General features: G+C 30.0%; 1 protein-coding gene across 1 annotated transcript in view; it reads left to right on the top strand.

Moving 5' to 3' along the window:
- The first annotated feature begins 827 nt into the window (after positions 1-827).
- The window catches only part of LOC111626115 (exosome complex component RRP46-like), a 20714-nt gene continuing 9429 nt past the window's right edge, over positions 828-12112 (top strand). Inside the window, exons 1-2 of the mRNA XM_023369405.1 lie at positions 828-1053; positions 7120-7233. Coding sequence (XP_023225173.1) covers positions 873-1053; positions 7120-7233 — 295 coding nt within the window. The 5' untranslated portion in view covers positions 828-872. The remainder of the gene's footprint in view (positions 1054-7119; positions 7234-12112) is intronic.

Genomic DNA, 12112 nt, shown 5'->3' on the forward strand with positions numbered 1-12112 from the left:
ATAAATTTTGTAGAGAAGTTTGGATAATTTTAATGCATTAAACAGAAAAAATGAAATAAAATTTCATATCGAATTTCAACAAATGTTGTAAAGCGGCTGAAAAAATCTGAATCTCAATAAGGTGCAATAATAATCGAAGCGCTTTGCCGACGAAGAATGACCGAAACTAGGATATGGCGTTTATTTAAAATAACAAATCTCATCGATGCTATTTAAGAATACGCTGCTTAAAATATTTTAAATTAATTCGGCATCTTTGAGCTTGAACGTAGACGAAAAAATGAACTCCGAGTCGTATTTGAAGCAAAGTACTATAAATATCGTACAATATGATCTTATTAGTCCTATCAGTCAGAATTATGTCGATTCCGGTATTTGAAATTATATCCGGATTTTACATTTATAGCAGTTGCCAAACGACGTATCGTTTAAAATTTAATATATCGTTTTTACGTTAAATATAAATATTTTGTGAGTAATTATTATAATATATTTTGTTTATTTTAAATCGTTTTCATTTTTTATTTTATTTGTAACCGCTAGAGGCGCTTTGCCACGACGCCTCCGATGGTCGTAGAGATATATTGTAATTTCTTATTTAAATTAAAAATTTTTTGAATGAAACGAATTAAACTTTTTAATATAATTAACAATAATTTTATTATTGTTTTATTTTTAAACATTTAAAATAATTATATCTTCATCTGTTGACGGAAGTTAAACTTTTAGAGAATAGTTAATTTTTTTAAGCAATTTAAGTTTTTATAGAATTCTTATTAAACAGAATGTTTAGTTTTATTAAATTTGTGGAATTGAAATTGCTATTACTATTGGAATAAATATGAACAATTTATTAACATTTTCCTCGTCAGATGGTGACACTAATCGTGCAATGGCCGCACCCGAGCTGGCAACCTAAAGCACGTGTACTTTGTGGAAGTTTTGCTTTAATTTACTTTAATATGATACAAGAAACCGAAATAATGTTAGGTAGTCAATCTGCCGCACTAAACAATCTTTCTCGACCGGACGGTTCGGCTATTTATTCTCAAGGTAACTTAATTTCTTTATTTAAATGTTGGAGTCACGTGTTCAAACTCCAGCCATTTTTATTCGTTCCAGAGCTCCAAGTTTTGAATCGAACCTCAAAACTTCGGTTTTTAACTGTGTGTAATGATCTTGTCATGTTGAATTAAAATAAATATTCACTGAGAAGCATTTGTGCAGTATATTAATGAGCTGCGTTTAAAAACAGAATTCTCTCCGTAAAATACCTAAATTGAAGTTTTATCATATTGTTTTCCTTTGATTTTCGTATTTTTTCTTAATTATATTTCGATGTTTTCATTTTTAAGAAATCTTTAAAAAATTTATATAACGTTTTCAAAAAGTAAAATAAAAATTAATGTACTAGGGTTTTCAAACGGGATCCCGGCTATTTTTTAACCCGTGAAGTCCTGCAAATTTCTTTAAAATTCACTTTTTTCTTATTTTGTGTTAAAATTGAGGAAATTTTGCAAATAGAAAGTATAATTATTATACCATAAATTGTCAGAATACATTTGTATTTATTATTTTAAACCTGCTTATTAGTTTTTAAAATTTTTGCTTATTATGGCGTGTCGCGGATTGTCGATAATCAATATGTAGCCTATATGTGACGGGACTCTGAAAATTCTTTACTTGTTGGAACCTGTAATATCTGGAATAATTGCGCTCGTGTTGTCTTAATTTTTAATCGTGCCCGGTATCTTCGATAACTGCGCGGTGCCGGGTTGTGCAAATTGGGCGAGGATGCAAACGAGTACGAAGTAGGAGAGTGTGAAATTTTTCTTTGTAAACCCGATTATTAAAACCGAACGAACTGTCGAATTATCGGGCCGTAAGCTCGAGGCCGCTGTTAAGGCAGACGCGATAGACGAATCGAGAATACTAGACGGCAAAAGAAATACTGTAACGCGTCTCGAAAACAAACTAGAAATCTTCCGGGCTACGGGTGAAAAAATATATAACGTCCGTATTCTCTTAAATGCATTAAAGACGATTTCACCCTCGTCGGTTGAATCGAAAAGGGCATAATACTTGGTAGCGGGACTTTTCTTTAGTAAAATAAGAATCAAAATTATGTGATCAAAGTATGAGCCATCTTTGCTTTTTAAAATCTTATTATAAAAATTTACAATAATATTTTGTATTATGTTTCATTTAAATAACAAAAATTACCTTCTAACTTAGAAGTTTGATCCAAGTTCATTTTTTTCTTTAAATTTTTAAGTCAATTCAAAAGGCATTTTAGTTGTATGCAGTTTCCAACAAACTTTAATAAACTTTTTCTATTTGTGAAAATTTTTATGTAACCCAAAAGTAATTTTTTATACATATTTTACATAGCATTATTATTATTTTGGAAACTGCAGGACATACTAAGTTACTAAAAAATGAAAAGTAATTATATCGTACAATTTTAAGATTTATTCTATATCTTAAAAATAATTAATTATTTCCTGGAATCCCAGGAAACAGTTCGNTCATGTAGTAAAGGCTCTATGCCTTCATAAAAGACGTACTTTTCCTTTGTTTAAGGGTATTTGGGCAGTTTATTCTCTGTTGTATTCTCAAGTAAACAATACATACAAGTACAGTACAGCATTTTCTGAGGAAACACTCATACTTATTTTTTTTTAACCCCATTCCTGATAACCTGGCATTTTCACAAACTCGGCCACCCTTCGGTCCACATTAGGCCGAGTTTTTGAGGCTCTACTGTATTACCAAAAATCCATTATTTCAAGATTATTATTTTTAACATTATATGCATTAAAACTAAAGTTAACCCAGTATGCATGAATAAAATTTTCCTTAAATATAACTACTGTGAATTTGGTATAAATTTTTACAATGAATTTATACCAAATTCAATACAAAAATTTTTGTGCCATCATGCACAAAAATTTTTGTATTTCAGGGCATTCTTTTTTCTATAGATTTATGTTCTTTTCAATTCAGAAAATCCAAATTTCCTCTTTGAATTGATTTTTTTTAATATTTATGCTAATTTTGAATTTTGTTTTACGTACAATATGTATATGCCTCAGACCTGGACAAAATTTGTACAGGTTATGAGTCTCGCATACTGTGCCTCACTTGTAGGTTGGTACAAGTTTGTTTTGTGTTATTTGTTTAATAAATTACATTTACAAAAAAATCTAGCAATGAATTGTGTAATTTTCCTGGCTGTTATGAGTTTATATTCAAAAAAATTAACTTTCATATTATTAAACAAAATAAATAAAATTTGTGTGGCGCCATCTGTTATGAGATTTTGTTACAGAAACTTTCTATATTTTTAATTATTGTAAAATGGCTAAAAGGTTAATTTTGAGAGTAGGGATGAGGGAGAAACTATAAATGTTAATAACGAATAAAATCTTCATTAGTTTTACCTCTCTCGAGATATCACACACAAGTAGTGATTGCAAATTTACCAGGTATTATATTACTGGTAATTCGGTAATTATATTCGGGATTACCAGTTTATTGGTAATTTACTGGTAAATTTGTATTAACAAATGATTTAAAATGAAACTGAATTACTGACAGAATTATTGGACAACCATTTATTTTTAAGTTTTCTATCAGTTTAGACAAACAATTCTTGTAATAGCAATTATTATGACATAAGAAACATTGAAATAATGCTGATAATTTATTATGTTTTTCTTTATTTTGAAAGTAGACTTTTAACAAACATAATACATGTAGGCTCTCGTCATCTAATCTATGTAGATCTAATTTTCGTACGAATGGCAGCTGCATTAGAAAAAGCTCTCTCGGAATCAATACTAATTGGACATACTGTCATTAGAGCATTGAAAACCTTTTTAAGATACGTTCTTTGTATTTTTTGCTCTAAGAAATAATTAATTTCTTTTTAAACTATATCTTTCACATTTTTAAACTTATATTACTGTTATTAGTGTCTACACTCATTTTATGTTTAATAAGTCCAATTTCTCTTTCATTGTTAAATTTGACTTTTCTATTGTGCACTTTGTTCTCGTGTTGACGTGAGCAGTTGATGGTGTAGTAAGCAATGAACACCTCTTGCCAGAATCTGCAGTCTGAACTAATTTTAGTGATATCCACAGATCATAATTTGTTTTCATTTTCTGATAAGTGCTTCATTTTCTACAATCCCATTCAAAATTATATTTTTGTTAACATTATTGCATATTTCATGTAAATAAGTTACATGAAATATGTTATTGTATTTATTTAATTTTCTGGATTATTTTCCTGTATATACTCCAAAATCAAGACCTGTTTTTGGAGTATAATACAAGCAATCAAGTTATAAAAAGACTAGAAAATTCCTTTTAATAACCTTAAATTACAAATGGAATGACCTATCACTACTTGCACTGTTTTCTCGCTATGGTATGGGGGAGACACAAAAATCTGCTTCCCACGGGTATTTCCCGTGGAAATTTTAGGAAAATAAATATTGAGTTAATTAAGAGGTTTTTTAAACTGAAATACTAGTAAAAAATTAATTACTGGTAAATTTACCGGGATATGATTTTCCTAATTTACCAGTATACCGGTAAACCGGTTACCAGTAATGCAGTCACTACACATAATCCCTCTATGTATATAAACTGTGCATACATATCCATGAGATTTTTATTACTATTTTGGATTCAGGAGATCTCAAAACATGGAGATTATAAAAATCTCAGAGGGTCAAATTTGACCCAATTCCAATACTTTCCCTTGTTATATATACGTGGTCTGTTCAAAAAGTATCGGACCTTTTTATTCCGCGTAAACCAATGATGCGCGAGAGGCCTCCTTCGGTGGAGTTGTGGAGGGGACAGTCATGCACAGCCCTGAATTTTTTCCCGCCTGTAGGAAGCGTCAGTCGTTGGCAATCGGCCTATGAAGATTGAAAAATCTGGACTGTGTATGTTACATCCATTACAATGGAACATCCCAATAACATCGGCAGATAATTTAATTAACAAGACATTAAAAATAAAATTTAAACCTTCATATAAGTTTGTAAGCTTAGATATAATTTTAATGTATCTGAATATAAAATAGAAAATGATAGAAGAAAACCTACAAATACTGGATATAGAAGATTGGATCCAGAAACTGATTCATTTAACATATTTTAGTAACTATTTTAAAATTGATAATATGTATTATCACCAAAAAGACGACATTAGTATGGATTTAATCATAGGACCCAAACTCGCAGAAGTTTGCATGAATACAATAGATAAAAAAGTGGCTTATTACAAGTTATAATACTTATAGTAAGCTATGTAGATGATGATTTAATAATTTTTGATTTGGAAAAATAGATGAAGTAAAAATATGAAATTTTGCAAATAACCTAAATAAGAATATTCAATTTGAAATAGAACTTGAAAATAAGGCTGTATAAATTACTTAGATATAACAATTAATAGAAGCAATACTGGAGTTACTTTTAGAAAATATGAGAAAACTTGTACAATGTCTAAGACTATAAATTATAAATCATATTGTCCCCTTGAAATAAAAAAGATTAATTTTATTACAGCATTAAAGAAAATTTACACTTGTGCTACAAATAAAAGGAATACAGTAGAATAAAAGAAGCAGCAAAGTTAAAGATGATGTTTTTACTAAATGACTATCCTAATAGAATAATAGAAAAATGGAGAAGAGAATACAGAGATAACAGATATAAAGTGAAATTTAAAGAAGAATTAAAGCATATATCCTTCCCCTACATTAAAAATAATTTTGAGAAATTCAAAAATATTTTTAGAAAGGGTTCTATAGAATTAGCGGCTGACTTAAAAAATAAATTCAAAGAATATATATTTACTAAAGAAAATAATTTGGAAAAATCAGATGTCGTATACAAAACAGGTCCATTATATTGGAGAAACTGGGAGATTGTTAGCAAAAACAATAAAAGAACACAATGCATCTGTTAGGTTAAAAAATACCTAATCACCTTGATTTATACATTGCAGTGAAAATAATTGTACAATTAATAATAATAATATTAAAATTTTATTTCTAGAAAATGATGTATATTTAGGAAAGTGCAAAGAATATATATCAATAAAAAATAATGATAACTTAATTAATTTGAATAGTGGGATGTTAATAGATGATGTTTGGAATGATGTCATGTATAAAAATAAAAAGATGTTATGCGATGCAGGATAATTATTGTTATGATTGATTTCGATGAATATAAATTGCTGGTGTGGCTCAATCACAAATTGTACATATTTTATATCTTTGTTATAAATTTTATCTGTATATAATTTAAAAAACAATTTTATGGTTTGTAGATTGAGGAAGGATCAACATGAAGTTAGATTCAAAATGCATATAAACTAAACATCTGGGAATTAATTGTTCTGAATAATTCTTGAACTTGGGTGAAAGTCGGATTTGAAGGACATAACAATTTTTATTTATTCATCCAAAAACAACCCCTTTTTAAGTGGTTAGAAAAGTAATTATCAATAAATAAAATTTTGGGTGTGTGTGTGTGTGCATGTGCATATATATTAAATTGCTTCTATAGAGTAAACTTTTTATTTGAATTTAATGTTTATTGAATCAATGTTCATTCTTTAACCCTATAGTTATGTTAATATTATACGACAATTATAAGACAGAGCTAAAAATTTAGCGGTATGTGCCAGATGTTATTAATTATTCTGACGATTGATCACTTAAAAGTGATTTTAGACAATTAAACAAACTTGCAATATTCTTCTGATTCCAACAGTCACCAAGGCCAAGAATTACTCAAAAGTTTGTGTACAAATTCTTTTTTATTTGTATGCATTTCAGACTGGTGCCTTGCTGATTCCTTCGGTCTACAATATGAAAAGAATTTGTGAATAAACTTCTGAGTAATTGTTGGGTTTGGGTGACTTGGTAATTGGAAGGAATTGCAAGTTGGTTTGATTGTCTAAAATCTTTTAAGTGGTCTTTGGGAAGATTATATTTAAATACATATATAAAATGTAATTCTTATTAGATTAATAGCTTAAAATTAGAATTTGAATCATGTTTAATAATTGCAAATTAATTTTTAAGGTGATACAGTCATGCAGGCTGCAACGTATGGACCAATTCAAGCAAGGTATCACAAAGCTTATGTAGACAAGGCAGTTGTGGAAGTTGCATACCAGCCTAAAATCACTCCAAGAGGTCAGCTGTTGAAAATTTTTTTATAATTCCTTTAAAGTTTTTAAACATTTACATGTTTTAGATTACCAAAACTTATATGTTTTATCTGAAATGATAGAAAGTATATTTACTGTTTTAGTTACATAATTAAACGTAAAGTTATCTGAATAATAAACTAAAAGTGTCGTATTCAAAATAATGAAAAATCAGGTATATCGGGCCAAGAAATTTATATATTTGAGATAGTTCTGGCTCTTTGAAAGGAAAATGAAAGGAAAAACCTCAAAAAATATTCTCATTTAATACTAGGTTTATTTTTTATTTTTTCAATCTCCACTAACGCATGAAAAAAACTTGGAAGCATGTGAAAGAGGGACAGGGTTGCACACCTAGTAAATAGTATATTCCTTCACCACTTAGTGTTGTGCCAAACTATTTTAGACATTTGCTACTCTGCAGTAAACATGTAAACATGATGCTACTAATCCAGTCTCCCGCCAGCTGTGAAGTATGAGCAGAAATTCAATTTCTACAGGCCAAAGGGCTGAATGGAGGTGAAATTCATCGAACGATTTGTAATATATATGATGAGAACCTCATGAGCTACAGATGCGTGCATGAATGGTGCAGGAAATTCAAACAAGGACGTGACAACATTCATGATGAGGGCAGTCAAGGAAGGAAGTGCGTGATGACCGATGATTTGGTGGACACAGTGGATCAACTGGTGCGAGAAAGGCATTGGTTTATGATTTCTGAGCTCAGTGAAGAGTTTCCTCAAATTTCAAGATCCACACTGTATACCTCTGACTGACTGTTAAAGGTTGGCTGAATGATTTGGCAGCAACGTTCTTCGACATGAGTATACAAAAGCTGGTGTCACAGTATGATGTCTGCCTGAACCGAGAAGGCAATTATGTGGAAAAATAGGTGACAACTGTAACTACCTTCTACAAATAAAGTGGTTTTGTTCTTCATTCTTGTTTTTTTATTCTGGGTCGATGGAGGTTGAAAAAATAACCCTCGTATATTTGTAATGTTTATAAGTCTGAGTTTTTCATAAATTTTTTTATGTAACTTTCAGACAAAGATAGATTGACAAAATATTTAAATTAATTACATTAGCTGTGTAATTTAGGAGAACTGAATATGAAAATTTGATTTTTTAGAATTAAGCAAAAAATTGCTATAGAGGACTTATGATAAGGAACACTTTTTGATGGAAAAAGTAGACTTTATTCTTCATTTTTCACGAAAGGAAATGCATTTTGGACCATTTGCCATTCATTTGTCCTTAATGTATAATAATGTTAAAAGTGAAATGATATCTAATTGTGATTGCTAGAGTAACTGAGTATTTAAAAAACATAGGGATAAAACAAGTGAAGTTGTAAAACAAAAAAAAAAATAAAACTTGCTAGAATATAGAAAAATTGGCAAATAAAAGGGTAAAAACTTTAAAATAAAAGATGTAAAATGTTTCACTATACATTTATCAAATAGGCTGATTGTCGTACGATGCAGTGAATTAATTATAAAGAATATAAGAGAGAACAAGAAGCAATCAAATACTATTGAAAATTTGAGTTTGGGTATGAAAGTTCAATTTGTTTGAAATTCTATTTTTAGAATTATCAATGATTCTGGAACTGATGGAACCGAGACAAATAAGATGAAGCCCAAGCCAGTTATAAATGTTGTACTCCACTCTTTGTTCGAAAGCCATAAAACTATGTAAATAAAATCAAGAAAACAAACATAGACTTTTTCACCATTTATCAAGAGGAATTTTTACTTACATAACTTTCACATCATGTTTTCTATATAAAATCAAACTTTGGGACCTCTCCACATTTGAAACTCAGGCTAAATGGCTTGCTAGTAACCCCACTACCTTGGTCTGTTGGAATCTACAACCATAAAGATAATAGTCCTTTTTCTGCAATATATATGCAATACAGTTAAGAGTGTTAAAAACTGTTTTATGTTGGCATTGATTCATTATGAAAATAAAAGATGAGAAACTTTTTTATGTCAAAATTATTTTTACATTAAAGAACACATAAATAATTGCAGTAAATTGATGTTATGGTCAAAGAGAAAAAGGAGATTTAAGAAAAAATATGTTTTCAGTTTAAAATCACAACTGAGTTTAGACATTTTAAATTTATTTTTAACCAAGTCATGATCAAAAAAAGAATAGTAGAAAATTTAAATGATATATGGTAACAAATGTAATATTTCTTTTATTACAGTTTCTTTTAATTTAAATTTTAAAATTATAAATGAAAAGGTTATTATAATGACACAAAGTTAACATGGTACATTAATGCATTGTCTGTAAGAAGGCCCTGACTGGGATCAAGAGCTTCACCTTCTCATAGGCCTCATTTCACTGCTGTTTACTAATATTTTGTTCTACATCTGTTCTCATAATGCAATGTTCTCAAAGAGATTGAGCCAGAGCCCTCAGAAATGCTTAAAGCATTTCTGAAGGTCAAGTACATGTGAAAAAAGTCTTTAAAAAAGTGTGAAATTTCTAAAAGTAGAATAAATGCATTATTATTTTTACATATTAATGAATTTAAACCAATAATTCTTAAAAATATTGAATATTTCGATAAATAATCATTTAATAATTAGCTTTTGAAATTTAAATAGTGTATGTAATTTTTGCCTTCTAATAGAAGGCAGAAATTACACTAAAATCATTTTGATTATTATCATTATGCCTGTTTGCGTCAGATANTAAGAAATCTTTAAAAAATTTATATAACGTTTTCAAAAAGTAAAATAAAAATTAATGTACTAGGGTTTTCAAACGGGATCCCGGCTATTTTTTAACCCGTGAAGTCCTGCAAATTTCTTTAAAATTCACTTTTTTCTTATTTTGTGTTAAAATTGAGGAAATTTTGCAAATAGAAAGTATAATTATTATACCATAAATTGTCAGAATACATTTGTATTTATTATTTTAAACCTGCTTATTAGTTTTTAAAATTTTTGCTTATTATGGCGTGTCGCGGATTGTCGATAATCAATATGTAGCCTATATGTGACGGGACTCTGAAAATTCTTTACTTGTCGGAACCTGTAATATCTGGAATAATTGCGCTCGTGTTGTCTTAATTTTTAATCGTGCCCGGTATCTTCGATAACTGCGCGGTGCCGGGTTGTGCAAATTGGGCGAGGATGCAAACGAGTACGAAGTAGGAGAGTGTGAAATTTTTCTTTGTAAACCCGATTATTAAAACCGAACGAACTGTCGAATTATCGGGCCGTAAGCTCGAGGCCGCTGTTAAGGCAGACGCGATAGACGAATCGAGAATACTAGACGGCAAAAGAAATACTGTAACGCGTCTCGAAAACAAACTAGAAATCTTCCGGGCTACGGGTGAAAAAATATATAACGTCCGTATTCTCTTAAATGCATTAAAGACGATTTCACCCTCGTCGGTTGAATCGAAAAGGGCATAATACTTGGTAGCGGGACTTTTCTTTAGTAAAATAAGAATCAAAATTATGTGATCAAAGTATGAGCCATCTTTGCTTTTTAAAATCTTATTATAAAAATTTACAATAATATTTTGTATTATGTTTCATTTAAATAACAAAAATTACCTTCTAACTTAGAAGTTTGATCCAAGTTCATTTTTTTCTTTAAATTTTTAAGTCAATTCAAAAGGCATTTTAGTTGTATGCAGTTTCCAACAAACTTTAATAAACTTTTTCTATTTGTGAAAATTTTTATGTAACCCAAAAGTAATTTTTTATACATATTTTACATAGCATTATTATTATTTTGGAAACTGCAGGACATACTAAGTTACTAAAAAATGAAAAGTAATTATATCGTACAATTTTAAGATTTATTCTATATCTTAAAAATAATTAATTATTTCCTGGAATCCCAGGAAACAGTTCGCTTTTATCCCGGAATCCTGGGACAAGCAAAAGACTGGAAAATGAGAAATTCTATAATGTACTAAATAAATCAATCAAATATTCTGAAAAAAATTTGCTACTTTTTTTGAAATTTGGATACCCTGCTATGCAAAATGTATTTTTAAAAATAATTTTCTGAAAAAACATGCTCGACCGTTGCCGCCGTAAAGAAATTTTGTGTCGTCTGAAACGTTGTTCGTTTACGTGTAACCCACTCGAACCCTGAACGTGCCGTGAAGAATGCCTTGTACTTACGCTTCCGCCGGTGATAAAATGCTCCGTTTTTGAATGACTTGGTGTGTCGGATGTTAATACCCAGTCGCGGATTGTTTCCCGTTTCTAATTGTCTCTTGTGTGCCACGAAGTGGAGACCGAACTTGACTTTAAAAAATCCCGAGCTCGTCCGAGAAGTACCTACCCGTCGGAATTTGACTCTTGCCGTGCCGGAAAGGTTTTGCGAATTTGGACGTGTCGTCCGTGCCCACGTTTCTGTTTGGTGAGGCAGTAGATGTGTGCGGAAGAAAAAAAATCCGTGTGCTGCCAGATATTTCCGACGTACGATAGTTTGTCGGAAGTATCCTTAGCAATTTATGCAAGTATTGAAGAGTTACAAAATATAAAAACACTAGATGACGAGTAACATCGCAAAATTAATGGCACAACTGTCTGTCGACATTATGGAAAGATTAGTTTATGCGAGTACTTTTTGTAATGCCAATACGGTCGTGTTGTTAGTTTTGTAATTATTGAAGAGAAACACAATGTATTTATATATATATATATATATATATACAGTGGTACCTCAGGTTACGAACGCCCCAGCATACGAAATTTTCAGGATACGACATGAAATTCGAACATATTTTTGCCCCACGATACGAACAAAAACTCACCATACGACGTTACATTAGTTCGCATTTTTCATTTGTTTTTCTTACTACAGTTATTTTTTTAA

This window comes from Centruroides sculpturatus, unplaced genomic scaffold, assembly GCF_000671375.1.
Source record: "Centruroides sculpturatus isolate CEXI.00-Female unplaced genomic scaffold, Cexi_2.0 scaffold22, whole genome shotgun sequence".
In the NCBI taxonomy this organism is placed as follows: Eukaryota; Metazoa; Arthropoda; class Arachnida; order Scorpiones; family Buthidae; genus Centruroides; species Centruroides sculpturatus.